The sequence below is a fragment of the Diuraphis noxia genome, unplaced genomic scaffold (genome assembly GCF_037042655.1).
Source record: "Diuraphis noxia isolate RWA-SAM2 unplaced genomic scaffold, SU_Dnox_SAM2 contig0002, whole genome shotgun sequence".
NCBI classification, from domain to species: Eukaryota; Metazoa; Arthropoda; class Insecta; order Hemiptera; family Aphididae; genus Diuraphis; species Diuraphis noxia.
Genome location: NW_028301712.1, coordinates 84,007,109 through 84,032,473, shown reverse-complemented (window position 1 = coordinate 84,032,473; position 25,365 = coordinate 84,007,109). Strand labels below are relative to the sequence as shown.

The 25,365-nt window shown below is 28.2% G+C and overlaps 1 protein-coding gene and 2 non-coding genes across 4 annotated transcripts in view; all 3 read left to right on the top strand.

The window, feature by feature from the left end:
• The window catches only part of LOC107165700 (uncharacterized), a 206,187-nt gene that overhangs the window by 56,290 nt on the left and 124,532 nt on the right, over positions 1 to 25,365 (top strand). For both annotated transcript variants that reach the window (XM_089219355.1, XM_089219354.1), the window contains one exon: positions 11,090 to 11,431. In XM_089219355.1, coding sequence (XP_089075481.1) covers positions 11,302 to 11,431 — 130 coding nt within the window. In that variant the 5' untranslated portion in view covers positions 11,090 to 11,301. The remainder of the gene's footprint in view (positions 1 to 11,089; positions 11,432 to 25,365) is intronic.
• On the top strand, positions 8,051 to 8,142 carry TRNAI-UAU (transfer RNA isoleucine (anticodon UAU)). Its single transcript is given in 2 exon segments — positions 8,051 to 8,088; positions 8,107 to 8,142. It is a non-coding gene; the product is annotated as a tRNA-Ile (tRNA).
• Positions 20,957 to 21,028, top strand: TRNAE-CUC (transfer RNA glutamic acid (anticodon CUC)). The gene has a single exon. It is a non-coding gene; the product is annotated as a tRNA-Glu (tRNA).

Genomic DNA, 25,365 nt, shown 5'->3' with positions numbered 1-25,365 from the left:
ATGCCATTTTCAACAAAATAAGAAGTTGAATTTTGTATATAATGTTACTTTTCATGAATTGAATTAAACAGATCAATATTCAGTTACAATGTTGGTACTTGCACATTAAATAAAAAGTATATAAAATCATTGACAAAAAAATATCATTAACAAACATGGGCAATGGGCATCCACGTAGTTGATATTTTAGAGAGATGGGGGAATCAAAAAATTTCACAATTGTTAGCTGAATAAAGTTTCAATGTTATTTTAACTTATAAATACAAATACTAAAATACATAATATGTTATTTATGCTGGGGATCGACTTACCTATACATCAACATTAAAATATATATTCAAGTGGCATATAAATAAAAACTATTTAGATGCAATGGTTAATTTCAAAACGATATTTTTCTTAAGAAATGATAACTTGAATTTTACTTGAATAGTATATGAGCATGTCGTTATGCATAATAGCAGATATTCTTCAATCATTGTTCTTACTTCTTATAGACGCAGAACTCACTTAACTTATCTGTATAATAATGTGATACTATTATTTAAATTTAGATGCATATTACATCATTTAAATTCAAATTAGTTTGATAAAATAAATCGTCTAAATGATTATAATTATTGTTTACGACAATGTTTGAATACATTTCAATTCGCTTGATTGGTAATATTATAACTATGTTCGATATTGATGTATATCTTATACGCCCACCAAAATTATAAAAGGTATGTGTTAACATATTGTATATGCAGTTAACGATAAAACCTGTGTTAAAAATGATATGTATATATACAGTAACGAATATCTATTATAGTAAATTATTGAAAACATATTAATCGTAAATAGTTGTAATTAGTATTGTAAAAATATTTGGTATCTTGATACCATTAAATTAATAAATAAAAAAATATTTTAGTAATATATAGAGATATGCATCCATACCATATATTTTAGTGCTTACATAATTTTTTTCTCGTAAATTGAGTGATGAAAATTGATTTGTTTTTGCAGCATGCCAGTTGCAGAGTTTGACTACTGATATCCGTTAAAGTTTGTATAATAAAGAAATATTTGTATAACATAGCATACAAATACATACATACAATTTATCATCAAAGTATATAATAATAATAGTAACCATTGAAGTGGATTTAATTTTTTTTCATTTCGCTGTCAATAGTTATAAATATTTATTTTTGAATGTTGATTTTGTTATTGCGATAATAAAATTATGGAAATGTGGAATATTTTATAATATTTCTTTATCATATAATACTCGTATTAATAGTATTAAATTATAATTATTAAATTTTGTGATCAGAGGAAAATCAAATTTCTCCATGGAACTCTATTTTTTCGACAGCCAATTTCTATTTAGAAAATTTACATATATTTTGAATTTATTCTATCAAATATTTTGAATTTAATTTTTACCATTTAACTTTTTATATGTCATATTGCGTAGAATAAATTTAGTAGATAGGTAAAAGGTCTGAAAAATTACCCAAAAAAGTTTGAAGATCAAACACCATATAATTAATTAAAAATTCATCATTCTCTGCAATATAATGTATGCGTATATTTAGACAAATTTTTGGGGATGTCTCGTGTATGGTCTCGTTTTTAATTTTTACCTTTTTCATAGTTCAAATACGACCGTAGTCTTATCGAAAAATGATATTGAATAGCTCAATAGTACGTCCTTTGGTCCGCAGTCAAGAGATATAAATGATGATCGATGATTATAATACAAATCTACAGTAATATAGGTACTTTAGGTATAATTTACACAACGGTTACTGTGGCAATAAATGACAAGAAAATAAAACGGAATGTTATTTTAAATTTAATAATAACAGACCACGCGACTGCGATTCAGTTAGGTCAATAAGTGTGAGTGGTAAACTGAAACTAATGCGCGAAGTAGTTATAATGTAATAGACAATAATAATGGATACAGTTATTTAAAAAAATTGTATACAATTTAAATAAAATGTAAAGTAGGATTATAGATGCTAAAAAAAAAGATGATATATATCATTAATATTAGTACACTTAAGTTAAAATAGACAGATTTAATGAAAAAAAAAATTGTTCAATTTTATACATAATCGAAAAGAAAATGTCGATATCTCATATATTCATAACACACAAAAAGTGTAGATTAAAATATGACACAAATTGTATTGCCAGTTGTATATTATTGCCTATACGCATATATAGGCTATAGATACTTATATATGTATTTTATAATGACTCTTATTTTATGAAGTAAAGTAAAAAATTAAATGCGAGGAATCTTTTATTGAATTTTCAAGCTTTTTGACCAAGCGAAAATTTAAAATGTCTATAAAGTATAAATAGTTCAAAAATAATAAATATATATTAAAAAATTATACCATGTATGAAATGAAAAACATTTTTACTCTTTTGGTTATTGGTTTTTAAATTACAACAAAATAAGAAAAATGTCACAGTGGTACCCTGAGGCGTTAACCCAACAGTCAAACACTACTAACAGAATTTATAAAATGCTATAAATATAATATAAGTTATAAGTAGACAACACCCTGCAGAAAGTACACCATATTTGATATTTCATCTAATTTAGATCTAGCTTTAGGCCCTAACACAATAAAATCAACAGTGACACAGTATAATATGTTTAACAATTACAGAAAAATGGACTTATATAATTACATTTAACTTAAAAGCTTAAACTAATAATATTTGTAATTGATGTTTTAAATTATCAATAAAAAAAAAAATATATAAAAATAAGAAAATCTATTTTGTCGAAATCTGGTATTTTCGTAATGATTTGTTGTTGTTTTAATTCCTATATAGTAACCAAGAAAATAATTTGGTTGGCATTTTTAGTTTCACCCTCAAAAGTACCAACTAAAATCCAATTTTCAATCAGAAACCACCTTCAATGTTAAAGATCGAAGCAATTTTTCTACCTTGAAAGCCGTGAGTCACATATGAAAAACACACATAATTGTAAAATAACTAAACATCCATCTCTCCGTTAAGAATCTAAGTGTCTCTTCACCTACAATAGTATTAAACAAGGAGATCTGCTGCTCTAAGGGTTATCCAGGCTTACCAGACGGTGTCAGACGAAGCTTCGCTTTTGTTAGCCACTATATGCCTCCAGCTGACATTTTAGGTAAAGACAGACTTAGAATTAGGGTCGGTCGCACCCTCTCGCTAGAGTCTAGCGTTTTCTGGTGATCCATCCCCTTTTCCAAGGACGCAATGAAGAACTGATTCTGTGCGGAGACGGTTTATCTCTCTAGGATATATTATAGATAATTAAAAATTTTAAAATCTTAGATTTTAGATAATTTTAACACTGCCGAAAATTTCACGTATTTAGTCAAAATTCGAACTTTAAATGCTTATAAAAAAAATCGTGCCTAGGTATTTTTAATATTTTTAACTGCTATTGTAACAATATGTTAGGTTGAATTAAATTTTCAAGCTTTTCTACCCAACAAATACATTTTATCGATATTTAAAAAAAAAAAATTAAAATGTCAGTAAACAGCTCAAAACCGATCAAAATATTTTGAATTTTTTTAAAAATATAGAAAATGTCTATATAAACATTCAGTGAAAATTTCAAGTATCTGCGATTATTTGTTATTTGTTTTAGAGTTACACCAAAAGAAGAAAATCGCTAAATGAGAAATCTTGTGAAAATCCAATATTGTAAAAATTTAAATTTGATACACTCATAAAAATTAAATTTGAATTACTGGTGTATATTTTTTTTGTAATAAAGATTAAAAACTAGTAAGGAATCTTGTATTAAATTTTCAAATCTTAGATTTAAAAAAAAAATTTTTTATGAATTTCTAGCTTAAAATAATTAGCGAATTTTCGTTATTTTTACATATTTTTTCAAAATTCAAACTTTAAAATTTTAAATGCTTGTAAAAAAAATCTTAACCATGTATTTATTTTATTTTACAATTGCTATTGTAAAAATATGTTAGGAGCCTTGCATAACATTTTAAAGCTTTTTTACCCAACAAATAAATTTTTTTTGATATTAATTTTTTAAAAAACTAATAATTATCGAAAATTGAATATTACTATAAATAGTTAACTTAAGTCGAAATTTTTTAAAAATTCCCGTTTTTTCTTAATTTTTCGTTTGTCTATCCAGATTGATTAGAATTAATTTGATTAATTTTTTACTTTTGACCCCCAAAGTACTAACTAGATTCACTTTTTGATCTAACAAGGTACTGAAGTCAAAAATCGAAGCATTTTTACTGCCCCAAAACGTGATGACAGTCACAAAAAAAATCACACATTATTGTAAAATCAATTTACTCCTCACACTGCTCAGAATCTATAAAAGTAGTACATAATTACCTATAAAGTATAAATCAAATCGAAATATAAATCTTCGTTAAAATATTATAATAGTATAACAGTATAATATATCTTTACATAGGTACAGCAGTAACATGTTTAGACTTTAAAGGGCTAGAAAGGGTGATGATGGTCCTGTGTGGCATCAGATTTTTATATTGTTTATTTTCTTTTAATGAACAATAATATACATTGGTTGAATTGATTTTTGTCATTAATATTCTACGGTTGTAACACCAGCTGCCACTACAATTGTAAGCAAGAGAAATATAGGTTATAGGTAGACACTGATGATTATCTTCGAGTATATAATTCCTTTAAAGGTCGAAAACAAATAATGTAGGTAAACTGTAGTAAATATTTATTGCTTCGTAATAATTGGATAATAAATAATCCTACTTTTTATTTTTGACAAATTTATATTGATACCATTAATGTTCTAGAAAATATAACGAAAACTACGATAACATTCTCGGGTGGTCGACGTAAGGTAAGCTCCGAAGCGCTTGGTAGGTGGAAAAATTTTAATTATTTTTGCGGTGGTGGTGGGGAGGTGGAAAAGCATTTTAACTCTGGGGCGCCAAATTTCTGAATACGTCTTTGTGTTGGTATATAAGGTAGGTATATAGCTGGCAAGTGATTTATATTTATATTAAAGTGCGATTTGCATCATTAATAATAATGGTGTTTTGAGAGATATTCAGCCCCGAATTCAGAATGCCCTAACCTAACCTAACCTATGCTCGCTTTCGAGGAATACCGAATAAACGATGTCGTGTGTATTGGTCCAAATCCAGACAACGAAGCAAGCACCATACATTTCTTCAAAGCAACACAAATTCTCAAATTACTATAAGATTTTAAAACTATAACAACTGTAATTAATCATTTTTGTGTACTTTTTATAAATATATATATATATATATATATATAATAGGTATATATATTTATTTTTATTTTTTCTAGTATAATATTAAATGTAATGCTAATGCCTCAGATATCGAAGCAGAAATTATTTATAATTTCAATATCAATAAAAAAAACCTACGCAGTACGCGCTGCATTATTATAGTCAGTCCAAAATGAGATCGGTACAAGTAATACCTATACTGCGCATGGGCGTGGCTTTGTTCCGCGGCATGGCGGGATGTGGTCTGTGCACCGTAAACCGGTCGCCTTCGTGTACCAATCTATTTTTGAATAGAGTATAGAAAAAACAAAGGCTGGCTGGCTGGTGGCGGTATTCGAAATTCTGATACCGGATGGTATTTGTTTACTACCGGTAACTAAGGTATTACCGGTTATACGGTATTTTCGGTAATTACCGAAAATACCGAGGTGCGGACTACTTTGTTTCTTTTCTCTCTCAATAATCCCGTCTGTCTCTAAACGATGTCCATTAGTTTATAGGTTAGGTCCGGAGCGGACGGGAGGGGGACACGGCTTCAATAACAAATTATAGTCGGCTATCTAGCTGTCTATGATTTTTTCATTATAATAATACAATAGGTATTATCAATTATGGCATTATGTCATTATAATTATCAGATTACATAAAAATAATGAAAAATAAATGTAGGTAGGTATTGTATTTTCGGTAATTACCTAGGTCCTATAAGAGCTAAGTGGCTAGGTACAGTATTTTTGGTAATTACCGCACTTCGGTATTTTTAGTAATTACCGCACCTCGGTATTTTCGGTATTACCGTGGCACGGTATTTTCGGTAACAACGGTAATTACCAAAGCACGGTATACCGGTATTCTGAAATGCCGAAAATACCGGATACCGAGATTTTTTAAATACCGGTAATTACCGGTATACCGAAAATACCGCCAGCCCTAGGTACTACAAAATAGTTGGAAGAATAAATCGAATTCTCCGTTAAAGAATAAGTATTTACAGGCACTGGTAAGGTGACTTTTTTTCTGACCCAAAAAGTGATAATTGACAGATTTTAGTTTGTTTAACACACGTGCGCCATTGAAAAATAGATTGGGGCGATCAGAGTCTCAAAAATATTAGAAAACAAATAGATATTCCGTAGTCTATCACCTATAATTATGTATAATTATGATAATTCTGAAAATAGCACAGATCATATTTTTATCTGTGTTAATACCACAGATTATATTAAATTATATTTAAAAAAAATTCTAAAATTATATTCACTGCGGTCTTTACTGTCGACATTAGATTTTAAGAATGATAAGATGCGTTTGATAATAATAATAACGAGAGAAAGAAGTTCTTTAGACTCGTAGTTTAAGTGGTTTAAAAATTGTGTCCAACTAAAGGTTGAAGAAGTTATCAACAAAACTGCATTATATTCAAGAAAATTGGACTAAGGTTTGTAACAACAACATGGACTAGTGTTATATTTATGATAAATTATAATTTCCTTTAAATGTGATTGCGTTAATTCGCTTTACTATAAAAAATTAATATTGACCCAAAAATTGGGAATGATTAATGCAATATTATAGATACATTTTAATCGTTTGTATTTTAACCAATACATTCTGTTATCATTTTGAAGATAACTTTCAAATTGTATGTAAAAAAATACACTTAATACATTAAAAATAAAAAGTACCTACCAATATACACAGAAAAGGAACAAAATAAAACTAGGTAGAAGCGTAGATATTTAACATGACAAAAAAAAATTATATTTATCTAAATGAACATCATCGTATAGCTAGTTAAGTGAAGGCGATTGAACAATTTTTTTGATGATTTCTCAATTTATTAAAGCATAGGTACCTATATATTATTATAATGGCTTGTTTGTTTTACGTTTTACGTTGATTTATTCACATTATATAACATTTATAAACAACATTATATCGTACAAGTTTATTACTCTACGAAATTACACCAACTGCCGCACATGTATGGTATTATAATTATTATTGTAGTATTATAATTTATAAGAGAATATTCACCTGTACCCGGTGCTCGACTTGTTGGGGGGGGGGGGGGGCAGGGGGACGGAGTACCCCAACTAATTATTTATAAATTTCAGAGTACCTTTATTTTTATTTTTAAGGGGAACGCATGGGACGCTATAAATCATGCGATCATTGCCATCATTCTGAATTTTTAATTTTTATTAAAATGTACGTGATAAGTGATAACATATATAAATAAATAAACCTAAATAAATAGTTTTTTTTTGTCTTGTTTCGATTGTTTTTGAGTTTGTTATATTTTATTTTATAAGTTAAAAATATAATACACAATATTATAATATTTACATAATTTTTTTTTTTTAAATTTAATTATTCATAAATATTTCCTATATGATTTAAAGCGGTGTGGTGTGGGTGTGTAGCCCCCACGGCTTTGTAACGTTTAACAAGCGGCGGGGACGCTCTTTTTTTTAAAGTTAACAGAGTCCCCCTACTTTAATTTTGTCAAGTCGAGCATTGCCTGTACCCAACACAACACCGGATTTGAGTACCTAATACCTACACACTATTTACACTTTCAAGTTCCAAGTTCTATACCACGATGCTGGGATCAATGATCATAGTTGTCGTCAGGAAACGGCGCACTGTTCCGTAATTCGTAGACGGCATTAGTATTTTTATAGTTACCATTATGTCGGGAATTCGATGCCAGTCAAAACACATTGTTTTGGATCGGAATGTCGTGTGGGTCCAGTGGCGCAATCGGTTAGCGCACGGTACTTATAAGACAGTAGTCGTGAGCAATGCCGGGGTTGTGAGTTCGAGCCTCACCTGGACCATGAATTTTTGTCGAATTTTTCTGGCGATGTACGAAACCGGTCGCCTTTGAACGTATTAATAATATCTATCGTCTGTTCAACTGCGTGTTTAACTAATGACTTGTTCCACGTCATAATACAATTATTAAAAACATGTGACACATAGAAATAATAATACACGTCTATGATGTTTGAATACGTCGTCATAATCAATATTATTATTAACCATTTTTTCTTTAAATATTGATTAATGTTTTTTTTTTGGATTTTATTGATATGAAAAAAACACGGATTATTGTTTGAATTGCACACTTCATAGTATTATAAAATTTTTTTTTTCAACGGGTGTGCTAAAATTTTGAATAACTAGGTATGTTAAGAATTTCTATTGTATTGTTTTGGAAATCAACCATTCCATATACAGCGTAATTTCATATTTTTTATTTAATTAAAAATGAGCGCAACTAAAAATAAAACCATCTAAAAACTAACGGTTTGAGAATTAATGTTTATTACATTAAATGGAAGTAATATAAATTCTATAAAGTATATTAAGTTATATTAAGCATATTTATTATAGTTATTAATTTTCTATATTACTGAAACATTTAAATGTACCTACTACTACTGATCTACCACTTGCTTAAAAAAAAAAAAAAACTAGTTTAACAAAATCCATATATATATATATATATATAATGAATTAATGAATATAATAATCTATGCATGTATATCTCAGATGCTAATTTATATATTTTAAAATTGGTTAGTATTTGTAATAGAGCGGTATAGAATCAAAAATGCATCAGACATTAAAAGATAATATTTTTTTTCCTGTTCAAAAACCAGGAACGGATGGGAACTGTTCATCACAATACTGCCACCCATTCCTGTTATAATACTTATAAGTTATAACCAACAATGTGGTAGAAAAATGTGTGATCTGTTTGACAATTTTAACTGAAGCATTTTGCTTTTGTAATTGGAGGTTCACGTGAGAAAAAATGAGTTATTAATTACCTAGTTATTAGTTTATTACGCAGACGGATTGCACTTCTCGGGTTTATTTGTCTTTGGGAAACACTAATGTTCAATACAAAATTAAATTTAACAAAATTTAGGCATAGGGTTTTAATGTTGTAAATAGTATTATATTATACCATTTTAGAAACTTTGTGACTGAGAGAACTAAAATATTAAATTCGTATTTTTTCATGCTGTGGCGATTTGTGGTCATTCAGCCATTTAATTATTATGTAATTTTATTATTACACGTGCAGTTATAACTTATAATTGTAGTGTATTGCCTGTAGATACATATAGTTGAAATAGTTGTATTGATGCGTGATTCTTAGTTGAAAATAATATATTCATGCATTTTTTTGGGTTACCAAACAAGACCAAAATTCAGTCACCAAGATAATCTCAATGGACACGAAAGAAATGACAGCTGCTTGGCGAGACATAAAATCAAGTCCTCGATAGTACAAGCAGAAATCGATAGCGATAGACAGCGGTCTAATATCGATGATGATAATGTCGTTAATAAAAACAACAATAACAGTAATAATAGCCAATAGGCATGATATATTTTATTTCAGTAATAATAAATATCTATAACGTTCATCAATCACGCCTGGCAATTTTCAGACGATGAAACTTTAAACTGCCAATCCACACATCCAGCAATCAATATACGTATTATACCTATATATAATGGCTGACGGATAACGTTTCAACTGTCGTTAAACGCGTAATTGAATAGTCTCTCCTTTTTAAAACGCTCATCCGATCTGTATGCGCGTGGCTCCCCGGTCATCGACAATTATTTTTACTTTTGTTTTTCCGAAAACTATTTTTTCAAACGAAAAGCTATTTGTTTTGTTTTGGGCTCATCTCTGGACTGATTAATTCGTTTATTTTCAATGCTAATCGTTTTCTTTTGTTTTTCAAAACTACTGTTCAGCTAAACAATTCGTCATAATTTTTATTTGTCAGGTTATCTTAATTGCGTCATTATTATTTATGTTTACTGATTAGGGGATTGCAATACGTACATATCGAGTGTATGTAGTACTATGTACATACAGATGGACGTCTTTAAAATGTAAATTATTATATCGTATTATCAGAGAAAATGTTTATCTCCACCCATCCAAGTCATATTTATATATATATTATATACTGCTGTAAATATAATATAAATGTGTATTGGTAAATTAATTGATAAATCAAGTTGCAGCAGAAAGCTTGTAGTAACCTTAAGATAATGTATTAATGTCCATTACCCTATATAATAATCTACCATTACATGCACTATAATATCAATACATCATATTATACGCGATATAATCGATTTTCATGATCGTATTCCATGTTTAGTGCAATTTAATATTATAGGCAAATTATTCGTTAAACAAACTCAATAAAAAATAGAAACAAAGCTAATGTTGCCAATTCTTTCAAATACAAGAATTACATAAGAATTTTTAAAATACTTAAAGTTCCATTTAACGTGTACTGTGCGACTTTACTGACAATAATATGTCGATGTATCCGATAGATTACGTTACGCATGACTACGCACTAAAATTTTTGACATCAGATTTAAGTTTGCCTTTTTGGGTTCTTTATTATCGCTGACTTTACTCTGTATTTTTTTTAAATATTTTAAACTTCTTCGAAGTTAAATCTGGCATAATAGTTAATTTCAATAATATGTTATTACATCGCGATTAATGCAAAAACTATATGATTTAGTTTTGTGAAATTTTCCTCGTGATATTGAATATTTTTCATCGATATATTTTGAAGAAAGTTGTGCGTTATACATTTATACCTACTTTAATATTTAAAGAGTGTATTAGTAGTTAGTACAAGCATTTAACGTATCGCATAATATTTGTATAGGATTCGAAATGCAATGCAATACAATATAATAATAATAATGTTTAAACGGTTGTTTCAGGTTTTCTTTTCATCGCAAATGTCTTATCCGCGTACGTCTGTCGTACCTACTTTGCGTCCGCTATAACCGCAAAAAAATGAACGTAGTCAACCGACCACCACTGCAAGTGAAATCGTATTTTTAAAAAAAAAGCTAGACAATTATTGATCAACTGCGAAAACACAAGGCGACGTGTAAAAGGAAAACGAACCCACCAACCCCGTGGTTCGACCATGCCACCGTCACCGCTGCTGTTGATGGCACTGATGACGATACTGCCGCCACTTCTGGTGCTGTTATTTTTTAACGCGGCCGCAGTAAGTTCTCAGTTGGCATGGACACAAATCTACGTCGGTTCCAACAGTAAGTCCGTTATTATAATATTTTTGTTCTGATAACTGCACTCGCATAGTTAGACCTATTAACATACCAATAAATTATAATATACCCATGTCCCATAATATAGTAAGTTATATTGTACAATTAATACATCCGTAATATTGGTTGATAATAAGACGCATACAATTATTAAGATAATATGTACAGTAAAGCCTCGATAGTCCGGACCCCCGATAATCCGGTGAACGCGGTTATCCGGACGACAAAATTCCATTTGTTCGTAAATAAATTTTATGAGAATTCCCGCAACCCAATTAATGCATAAAATATTGTTATCTTCAAATACAATTTCGTTATTTTTATTACCTACTGTTCCTAGTAAAGACTTATACATGTATGTAGGTACGTAATAATAGTGAAATAATAGTGAAATAGTAGTGAAATTCAAAATAAAATCTTAGTAATTTTAGTAGGTAATTTTGAAAAACCTCCGGTAATCCGGAAAAATTGATAATCCGGACGATGCTCGATCTGAATTCGTCCGGACTATCGAGGCTCTACTGTATTATGATGTCACGTATATATCTCGACACACTGGCACACACGAGTGAACTGGGTGTCAAGAGGCCCGGGAGATTAATCAGTAGTTAAGGTCTGGCATTTAACCTATAACCACATGGCTATTATAGATATACACATATATATTTTTAGAATTACTTAAAAATATCTATGCCTATTATATAATCAACCAACACAACATTATATTATGTAAAATTAAACAATTGTAAACTTGTAATAGCATATTATAATATGCTGAAACATTTTAATATATTAAATTAAAAAAAAAAAAATATATATTTTTAGAGACATTTTATATTTTATATGATAAACGTTTTTAACCAATAGTTAAATAAATTCAACTGGTGTTTTGCCATTATATTTTAAATTATAAATAATTTTTATTAATATGAAATTATCAAGGGCCCACGAGGCAATAGCCCCCTCGCCACCATGGTCAGTTCCACCCTACTGACTCACATCTTATCTGTAATAATATTTTTAATTTCATAATTTTAATTTTTGTTAAACGATATATATACAAGTTTGAATTTTATATGAAATAGATCTAAATCAGTGGCTCCCAACCGATGAAGGGGAATTTAGAGTCTTTTCGGGGAAGGGGGGGGGGGTTATAGTAATGATGAAATTACGAAATATAATAAAAAATAATAAAAAATGTAATACCTATAGGCTATAAATAATTACGTTATTTTACAATGGAAATTTTTGTAGAAATCTATTCCAAGATATTTTGTATATGCGAGGTTGGAATAAAGATATTGTTAAATACAATTTTAGGGGAAATTCATCGTGTTTAAGAATAAGAGTGATGTGGCTAGATTGTCAATTTTAACTTTTCAGCTTTGATATTATGAATTATGATACGAGGTTTCATAAGAAAAATATGAAATTGTAGTAGGTAAAAAAATATGGTGATATGATTTTTGAGAACTGAGAGATTTGATTTCTCGTAGTTGGCATATTCAGCGACAAAAGTGTTAGGAAATGTGGATTGATCAGTTACAAAGCGTAGATGTATTAATGGTGTAGTAGGAGCTGTTATCCCGTAATGGCACCTTGAGGATCTCCAGATTACATGTAATAACATTTAAATTAGTAAACATAAGCAAATGGAAATGATCCTTATCCGGTTGAAAAATTAAAACCATTAAGATTCTGTTATTAGATTTGTCTTTTGAATTAAAATATGTATATTTTCATATTTCATGTGTCAAAAATTACACGTAATACCGATGATATCTGCAGATATTATTTTAATTTTTATAACAAATTGTACACAAAACAATATAGGTATAAAAGTATACAATGACCATTAAAATTATAATTATATTTTATTAATATACATAAGCAATATTAAAATATCATGTTACAAATCATGTGCCTGTAATATATAATGGTTTTATTTTGTTAATTTTTGTTCTAATGATTTTATTCTTGAAATATATTTATAATAATATTACATCAGGTTTCATCTTTATTAATTATTATTAAAATAAATATTTGAACACTTTATAGTATAATTTAATACACTGTATAAATTTGTTTTATTCTTTGGTATTCATATTGCATTTCAAAGTTAGATATTAGAGTAACCGAACTAATTGAAAACGCGTATTATTATATTACTATGCAACAAAGATCAACATTTACCATCCACCCACCAACCACCCTATAATACACCCAATTACCACTATCATATTTTATATTACTTCATCCAATATTATGCTAACTTTAGGTAGTAATAAAATTACCTAATGGTAAGTGTCATGCACTCATGCATAAAACCAAATTTTAATGTACATAGCTATTTATCTATCCTCAAGCTCAAGCACCGTATACAATGTATCAGTCAAACTACCAAATTCTGCAGGATAAAAAACACACAACCCTCCTCCTGGAAAAACCGAGGTTTATGATGCCTTCGTTATTTTTAATCTCAATTATATCATATTACTTAATAGTAGGTATAACACTATCTGAATTACTTATACAAATTTTACTACGGTAATTAATCCATCACCTCATATGTAATACAATATAATATATCATATATGTTATAATATATTCTATAATTTATTATTATATACCTTCCTAATTATTTTTAATTATTATTTTAAATCAAGATTAATAATTTACTCATAAGAATTTATAAGTAATAGAATACCCACCCCACCTGCGTTATTTTTACCGGTACCAAATTTTTTTATTGGTCTTCATTTTATATTTATATTAATATCGCTCATTTTAATACTATCTAATTATTATTATTTACAATATTATTATATTATGTTTGCTTTCAGCTCTATAACTTATTGATTTGTATTACTAACGTCATAATATCTTGTGATTGTTGAGATTTAAATAAAATCTAAACAAACATAATATAATTAAACAACTTTAAGTATTTTAACGAAGGACATTAAGGTAGTATAAATAAGTGAGCACTGTGTAAATTATATATATGTGGCTGATCAAAAAAAATACTTATAACATGGTCTTATTTTTTAATTATTTTATTTATTAAACAAGAGTTTTTAGATTTTGAAACGTAAAAATAAGTATTCAGTTTCAAAAAATTTCGAATATCCCGATTTTTATTTCATTTACGGTTTTTTACTTTTTACTATAAAAAGTGCGAAAGTTATATAATGAAAATTCAAATTTATAAAAGTTTAGGTAAGAGAAATGTCGAGGTTCTCTAGTAATTTGTACTTAATTAATGTTGTTTACAATGTATTAAAATGATTAATATTATTTTAAATATTGAGTGTTTAATGTAAAGCGAGATCAAGCCGGATTGGAGTCTAGAACGAAGAACCTTACCCAGAACAATCCTTTTATCGGCTCATTTATCTCAGAAGATATTTTAGCAAACGGTCCATGTATCATAATAATCTTGAGCTACGCTTAGCGCGGTAGCTTTCTGGCCCAATCTGAGTCTGAGCGAGACACACGGCAAATAATATGATATAATAGATATTAATCTAATAATAAAGAAATTAATCTGTAATAATATACCCGATGAAATGATTACTTAATAATAAATTCTAAAAATTATGATCTTATTCTGTAATCACACGAAACTAAAGGATTGGATACAGCATTCCTAATGATGTAAAATTTGAGTAAAAATGATTATATCCCTATTCTCTGTGTTTTTAATTTTATCTATTTGTTATGAAATTGCTACTATATGGAATAGTATAGGATAGGAAAATGGGTAAATATGTTTAATGAAAACTATTTTAATTATAATTTATAATGTGTATCATACTATATCTTCATATCGTGTTAAATATGATACCATATTATTTAAATATTTGTTTATTTTATACTCACCGTTATTGACATACTTCTATAAAAGCTGTTGAAAATAAAATAAATGCATGTAATACGTAAATAAGAAATTTTCAAAAGTTCAAACATTTTTTAGGTTGGCCATTTCTTACCTGTTACCATTTTATAAACTTAGGCGTAATTCAACTGATTTAAATGTATTATACTTTGTATATTTTGGTTATTTGACTGTTGTAGTTTAATTTAATTTTTGTTTATCCCTTTTATTCTGTATACATGGTTTGCTAAGCTTAGTAATAGAAAGAGGTTTTTTCAACCACTGCTCTGTCGTCAATTAAATTAAAAACAAAAAAGGAAACATTACGCGGTAGTGGCTACAAGTTAATGCACTCAACCTGTCGCCCTCGCAATGTCGAGTTTTAATTCCGGTCGTCACGTACGTCAACTCGGAACCACCCTTATTCCGGATATCATCGTAAATTATAAATCTATACTGGCCGGGTACGGGTTTTCATTATTATTTAAATATATTAAAGTGTCTTGTTTATGATGATACCATTAGAAAGCATTATCGTTTTTTTATTATTCAAATATAAATTATGATAGAATTAACTATTAGTAACTCTAGGAACCTATGTAATTTGGTATTTGCATCCAATACTTTAGTTTTGTCATTATTTAAAGATTATTTAATCGGGGTAATTCGATATAAAGTTAGGTAAATATTTATTGTGTAAAATAATACATATCTTACAGATTTGTATTCATGTTGACAGAACGCTAGTAACTATTTTAAGTATTAAAAAAAGTTATCTTTGCGTACCTACTAATTTAAATAAATATATTATATATTATATATATAATATATTTTATATATATTATATATATAATATATTTTATATATATTATATATTTAATTAATATATATATATAAGTATTTTGAAATATAATTTTTAATTTAATGTATTTAAAATTTCCAAAAGTAGCCCTTAAAATACTTAGATTTTTATACCATTGTAGGAGTGTTCTGTTTAGGCAATAGCACTTTTTTATGAGAATTATCCTTTTTCCTATACATTTTTAATTGAATGACTTTTTGAAAATGTTGATGTATCTTAATCAATATTCAAACGAGTATAAAAAATAGCAAAAAAAAAAAAAAATTAAAAAACGGATAGCATGAAATGAACATATGTATAATTAATTGTTATATACAATTCACATATTGTTAAAACTCTTATTTATTTTCGCATTAGTATACTATAGATATGAATCATAAATATGTATATTTACATATTGTCATATATGATATATGTATACATTTGTTATGATGTAGGTTAGGTATTAAAGTGGCATTATTTATAACAGTAGGTACTGTCTACTTATTAAGAATCTTAAAAAATGAAAAATATAAAATATAAAATGTACAAATATAAAATGCTGTGAAATACTCGTATAATTTTATTAAATAGCATATTTTTGTAATATTGAAAATAATTTTTATAAGAGTTAATATTATATTATGATTATGAAGTTCTATAAACAAAAATAAAATAAAATAATAAATATTTTGAGTTATCTATTATCTAAATGACAGTATAAAACCTTCCATGAAATACAGAAAGTAAAATGATAAATAGGAGGAAAGGAATGTTAATAACCTCTAAACTTATAAGGGGTGTGACACAAATTAAAATTAAATGTTTTATATGTATATTTTTTTTTTCTATGGGTTGACTGTAAAAAGGTAAACACACTGTGGAGTGTGGAATCTGAAGTAAACATTAAGAGATATAAATAATATATATATTATAAGAGATATAAAATTGACCATGAGCATTTGTCACTTTCATGAAACTTTTCGATTGTATTTATTTTAAAAAAAGGAGAGATTTAGTTTCCTATTTTAGATGATTAAAAATAAGTTAAGTTAAGTAACGGGGTAATATAAGGTTTTTTCAGGATAATTCAAAGTTTGTTTATTTTGTTTTTTATGACTTAACTTGTTTCTGTAAATGGGTCATATATAAGTTACGAATCCGTAAACGTTGAGTATAGTTAAAAGCTATCCATATATAATTATATATGCATGGATTGGATAGGGATGAGAACCATAGAGCCTTCCTAGAGTTATTAACTTAAGCCCTTTTGGAAAATATAAATTTTATTCTATCTACTATGTAAAATAGTTTTTAGATTCATAAAATATATAGTAAGGCAATAGGGACTTTAAGTTTTACAATTGTGTTTCTTTTACATTCTTTTCTTTGAAAAAAGGAGTGTTTAAAAACGTTTAATAACCACATTTATCGATCGGAAATTGGTTCTAGTTTGTAGAAGTATTAGGTAACTAAGTAAGTAATTAAGTATCAGAAGATTCTCTAAACGTAAGAAAAAAAATTATTGTCAACTTGTGAATAATATAGGTATCAAAGAAATCTCAACAATCATAAATTTAAGTTGACTTCGCTTTAAAATGTACCTATACTAATGCATCACTATTTTGTGCTAAAGCGAGTGTCTGCATGTAATTCGGTTCTTTTTTTTTTATTAATAAAAAATACTCATAACAGCATATGTCGTCGAGAAACAATATAAGTAAACATCACTGAATTCCAATGATTGAGAAATATAACTTATATAATATTGGCTAGTTTACAATTAATAGGAACAATATATGTATGTTACAAATGTATGTACATTTTTATGATTTACAGTTTGTTTTTCTTTAAAATTATTTTTTCATATATTTTGATAATTTACATTTCGTTTATGTTCGTATAACAGAACTTGTGCATTAAAAACAAATCATTTGGGAAATTTGAAATCTAGAATATTGCTTGGTAAAATAGCTATACATAACATAATTAGGTATAGAAAAAAGTATGTTTTATTGTTTTTGATTAGAGGTTTTGGGATAAAATAAGAAGGAGTAATACGTGCGTGTTGAGGAGCGGGAAGAATGCCTGCAACAACTTGCACAGTGTCAATTTCTCCATTAGAGTATAACATAATATTTATATTATTCAATTAAGTAGTATATATGTTAATATTTACCAATTATATAGACCTATTAACTTGTGTAGTATTTGATTATCAGAAGATTTGCGGTTATTGGAATAATACCCTAAATGCATACCTACTTAGTACTTTCAAGTGTTCAGCACTAATTGCATATTATTATTGGTATATACTATATAGTGTGTTGTGCTTATATAACCTACGCTTTAGTATTTTCAACATGAGATGTTAAGTTTGTTCATTATCGATGATCAATAGGCAATCGAAAACAATCTTGAATATCTAATAACAAAACCAGGGAAGTCACTCTGCTAATTGATAGGTTCGAAAACAGTTAATCGTAATTGAGTAGACAACTGCAATGGGTATGTGTTGTAGTTACCTAATATTTTAATTTAATTTAATTTTTTTTTTTTTGAGGGGAACCCGCGGCAACATAGGTCATTGGGTGTGGGGGTGGTGCGGTAGGAGTTATTTTTGTATATTTGTTTGTAGGTTTTTGAGTTAGTAGGTTTGTAACACGTGTTTGTGTATGTGTGGCAACTGGCTAAAAATCCCGGGTGGTCACCCATCCGGGAGCTAGCAACTGCGGCTGGTACGTACGCTCAGTGCGTTTCCGCAGATTGAGCGTACGACCGCGCCCCACCAAGCCACAATATTTTATTATATTTTATTAAAATGATAAATTTTTAATTGTATGCGAATACCTCAGCATGATTTTTTATAAATATAGCTATATACATTCGCGTTTCTGCAGATATACAATGTACTCAACTATACTATAACTATATAGGCATACGGTAAAATACCATATCAGTCATATTATCGTTATTATCATCGGGCCATCGCGGACACTAGTTTACGAAAAGTTTCTTGAATTTTCATAATATGTCAGACTCCAGGTCACCAGTAATTATTTAATCTAAATCTATATAATTTCCTGTAGAAGCAACTTTTAGAAACTTTCATGATAGCTAATGCATACTTGTACAGATTAACTTAACTGATGTGTGCATAATACATAGCCACATAAGAATTTATATATATATATATATTGATATATTAAACAGACTTTATGCTGTAGATTGAAGAACATATGTTACATATATGATTAAATTAAAACATTGTAAAAATAAAGATTTCGTTGAAACAATTAAAATTCAATAAAATGAAAAAAATAAATTTCTATGTTCTATGATATACCTAGTCATCAAGATGGATAGGGGTAAGGGCAGGTCCACTCATCTATCAAACATTTTGAAGGAGCAATATCTTCAAAATAATACCTCCGCTACGCCAGTGATAGGTCCGGTGCAATTGAATTGGCTCCACAATACAGGTAGTCAATATTTTATCCTTACCAGATACCTTTGAATTGGCTCCTTACCGTTTTTTTTCAAAAACGTATTGGTTGCCAATATGTTAATAATTTATAGTACGTATAATTCGTATTCGTATATTTTACATCGTTACACAAAATTAAATTAAAAATTAAAAACCAGACAATATTTTACCTAAGTGCGTCAATATAAAAATTTTGTATATTATATAAATTAAAAAACCAGACAGTATTTTACCAAAGTGCGTCATTATAAAATGTATACATACAAATTAATAAGTCAAATAAAAATATTATATTGTACTTTTTTTCGGGGTCTATATACTTATTGGTCAATATTTGTATGTATTGAAACCTCGAACTTACACACAAAACGAAAAATATCAATAAATTCAAAAAAAAAATAGATTGATTTAATAAAATATTTATTAATAATGACCCCATAAAGTATTTATTAATTTGATAAAATAATTTTGGTGGATATGGAATTGATAATTATTTGATAAAAATTGTATTATTATGATAAAGATTATTATTACGATACCAAAAAATGTTTTATAAAAATAATAAATAGTTTATACAATCAACATTTATTTTATCATTTCTCAACAAACCAGTAATCGATTGATAAAACTTTTTATTATCATAATAAAATTATTATTATATTGAATAATGATATTTGTCAAAATAACAATTATCGTTTTAAAATTAATAGTGATTTTATTCTATACAATAAAATAATTTATTGATTTAAATATAATAATTTGTGCACCAGTATCATATTTACTAATTTAATTTTCTAAAAATTTTAATTTATCTCTAATTTCTTTCCTGTGTGGTTTTGTTGTATCGGAACCCTTATAATAATTTTTGTATCAGATTGAATACTATATTATAATATATTTAGAAAATTGAATATATTTGGATTTTACGTCATAAAAGTAAACGCCTATAATATGAGAACCCCTGGTTGAAAAATAATATTTAACAATTTAAGGAGCCAATTTAAATACACATTTTTCAGGAGCAAATTCAAGGATCGAATTTATATTTACCCAAAATTGGGAGCCAATTCAATAGTAGCCGATAGGACGTAGGTCATAATTATACAGGTATAATGCTATGGCCTATGGGTACAAGTGTGTACAATTAATTTAACAATATTGTACTTTTAATTCCTATATAATGTTATTTATAATAAGCATGTTTAACAATTTTGAAAATTAGAATTTAATTCTTATTTTTTTAAATTGATTTTTAGACTAAAAATATATTACTTAACTAACAACGTTTTCATCGTTCTCTTGTGATCCGGTATGGTCTAGTGGCTAGGATACCTGGCTCTCACCCAGGAGGCTCGGGTTCGATTCCCGGTACCGGAATAATTTTTTGCAGATAAAAATTATAAGATTTACTTTTTGACATTTGCATAAAATTGTTTTCTCTAGATAAATTAATATCCCAATTCAACTAAAGTAAATATTTTAAAATTGTTAAGGAAATAGTTTTGAAAATTGTCGTTTAAAATAGTAAGAGCAGTTAAATAAATATTATTAAATAAAACATGCATCGTTAAAATTCATAACCTATTCTTTTTATATGAAAATGTAACAATGGTTTATGCAATTTACAAATAAAACACTTTTAAGCCAACTATTGGTAATAGAAATTTTAAATAATTTAGAAAATATAGTGTTTAAAAAAATTTAGTAGGTGTATCTATGTTATTATAAATAGTATGTTTTACTATTATACAGTATTTTTTATTCATAATTTAAAATTTTTTTTTTAGTTCAAAATATTCCATTAATATTACTGAAAATTTAAAATTATATAAACAATATGCAGTCATGATTTCATGACTATACTGTGGTATCATCAATAAATTACCATTATTTTTATTTTGGCTTTTGTGTGCTTAGTGTTCTTTGCTTAATGTACTATCAATAATATCAATTGGTTATTATTTTTGAATTGATAGTTATAATAATTTTTATAATAGTAACTAGTAGAATAGTAATCACACTATACTCTGTGCCTCATTACCAAAATAATAAGCTTAGTTAAATGTTGTGTTATTATTTTCATTTTCATTTCTGCAATAATTACTGTATCAATTTGTCTACATTAACTTTTAAAAGATTTAATTTGGTGCAGTTCACCATGTTTTATATTAAAATTGTATTTTCAGTACCTTCATAGTTATTGATTTGATATAATATTATATATTATTAACTATAGGTTCTTCTTCTTATTATTATTATTCTATAAATATAATCTACATAATATTATAGTAAAATGATGCCTTTTGCTGGGATTATTAAAAATTGTATTTGGCATTTTTCACAGTTAGATATTATTATATTTATATTGTGTAAGTATATAGAACGTATTATCGATATAATACACGCTGTATAGTAGTGATCTGAAAACTGAATGGAAATACTAAATGAAATCATAGGCGTTTGGTATTGGCCTAACATCATATACACGGGTAGGTATATAGTAACCACTAACCAACTTACCGTAAGGCAATTTATTATATTTTTTATCCGAGTTCAATAGCACTATAATTCATGTACTCGAAACTATATTATCTATACAATGAATTTTAGGGTTTTCATTGATACGAAAGTAAAAATGAATGCTAGTCAAAAATAATAATAACCTTTGTGCAATTTATTCCAGGACATATAATATATATATATATATATGTAATATGTATGACGCCCACGCATTGAATTAGGTTGATTGTCATATTATAAGAATTCATCCACTGCACTTCACGTAACAAACATCAGAATTATAAAATATTTGAATAACTTATTGGTTTGAAATATTATTAGATATTATACCTATTTACACAGACACGTGATTTTATATCAAAGTATATTATGTATAATATTGTACACAGGTTGCATACAAAATAAATCCCTGTGAGAATAGAGTTTGAAATTTTGTTTGTTAGATACGTTGGTATATTTTAGTGATTTATACATAGTATGGGATAAGTATGATAAGAATAAATTGTTGTTCGGAAATTGCAGACTGTGAATTGGTCGGAAATTAAATTTTTTGATTATTATACATTCCATTTTCACATAAATCGTATATGAATAAACGTTGACATTTAAACACAACGTGAATCTCTGTAGTAGGTATACAATATAATAACCATGTCACATATTTTATTTGGTATATTTTATTTTATTTAAATTCAATGTAGACATTTATTTACGGTTTGAGCTTATCACATATTATATTTATATTACAAAATGAAAAAAGAAACTTCTTACCACCGTTTTACAGTTTTAGTTCAAAAAATTTAAACATACACAATCTCATCTAAAATGTCACAACAGTATAATCAATAATTTTCTAAACGTGTCAATAATAATGATATTTATTTTTTTTTGTACTTATATATATTATTAATATTATGCATATAGATTTTTATTACAACTCACGTCATATTTATTATCTACTAAATAAAATATTAACTTGATAATTTTTAGTACCTACTCAGATATGGCACGAGTCCCCTCCGCCTCCAGGGCTGGACCAATGCACGTAAATAATTTTCAAAATTGATGTCCTTTTAGTTTTCAATTTGAACTGTTAGATGGTTTAGGTATATTTTCTACTTGAATACTATTACTAAGTACCTACTAATATTTTAGAATTATTACACTCGTTGAAATAATTTTATTTATATACTGTATATAAATACGTCATTCAGAACTCATTGGTAAACACGGGTAAGCAATAATAATATACATACGATGCCATACAATGGTTTACAAATTAATTTATAAACTACCACCCACCGTGAATCAGGTCGTTTCAATAATTGCACTATTGACACGTGTATCGCAATCTACATTGGCAAACTTATTTTGCGTCAGGATTTTTGCCTTAACTTTGAATAATGTACAACTGGAAATTTAATAATAAAGAACTCGATGGATTTTAATACTATAGGTACTGATGCGATATTTACGAATTAACTGATTTAAAACTTTAAAAATAGAGCAATCCAAATCCAGTGTCAAAAATAATGGTTTCTATTTAAGAAATTTTTATTTTATTGCGCATGCGTAGATATAAAATAGTTAAAAATTTTAATTTATCAAAAAAATATGTATTTACGTATATGTCCTGTATCCTGTAAAAAAACCCCGAATCAAATTCAAGGTCATGCGTTCGAAATATTTCCTGTTACCTTTAAAATTGAACACACGGTATATCAAACATGGCCTGCGCCCTGTAGTACGATTGGTAAAACTCACTACGTATACCTGTAGAATGATATCACCAATTGCATCACAACACAAATAATAGTAACGTTAAATTATTTTTTTCACGTGCAAAGAGAATCAAACGACGACGACGACGACGATCGTATCTCACGTAAGCACATCAATCATTAGTCCGGAACATACGCTCAGCGTGCAGCCATGCGTTATTCACGAGGTGAGCGCTTCTCGAAAACCCTTTTCATCCTCGACCGGCAAAAGTTGCGCGATGCCCGGCCTCGGAACGACGTAGATTTGTCAAAAAAAAAAAAAAAAACGGAACAGGTAGAGAGTTTACTATTATTATAGGGGTAAAGGGTTCAACACTCTGATATCGTAACAAAACTTAATATTATACACACACAATACACGTTAAGAGAGAGAGAGAGAGAGAGAGAGAGAGGGATTTGACGATATTATTAGGTATGTTTAGTGTGTCGTACATTTGTGTAAAACGTCCACCGCGGTCGATATACATGTATGTATATATTATGTACGTATGTGTATGTATATATAAGTAATATATTTTATATACACACTGCGCTCGTACAAATGTCGGACTAACTACGGATTTCTTTTCTTATTTTTTGTTTCACTATTTTATACTCTCTATTTTTTATTTACATAATAATATACGTTTATTATCTCGTAGCACGTTTTTCGTTGGCGGCGACATTGGCTGCTTTAAGAATAATAATAATACCGTCGCGAAAAAAAAAGACTACCTACTGCAAAATAATATCATTCAGTTCCACCCTGCGGTTCGATAGAGCACGTGATGTCATGTCGCCCACTCCACATGCATGGTCGTCGTCGTCGTCGTCGTCGCCAACCATGTCTGATACGACCCTCAGCTCGCGTCCGCGACGACGACTTTGCAGGACTATTGTAGGCGTATAAACGTTTCGCGGATCACACGCCACTTGACAACCGGCCGACGCTGTCGCCGAGTACGTGATTTTACAGACGTTTCTCGTCGGGCACATTATTATAATAATAATATTATTGTTCCACCGGCTTGAATGTCTTTTCTCTCCCTATCCCTCCTTCGCCTACCCTCTCTTTTCAACCGCATCTCCTACCCTATCTCTATCTCGGTATAATATATTTCTTACTCGGCCGACGGCGTCTACTCGTACAATAATAAATAATCCACAACTTTATTAAATAACATAATACGCACGGAAAAAAAATATACGCAACCTAACACCACTGTGCAATGTACCTACACCTGCGAACGCGTTCCTTTATATAGTTTAAACACGAGTATACTGGGTGATACTTTTATCAAACAACACTTTATGGTGTTCGTGTGTAAATACCACCTAACATACACCTATAACACACAAACACCACCCAAAACCACCCAACTTTGGGAGGCTATATCTTGTAAACGGATTGACGAAAAATGAAAATTTAAACGA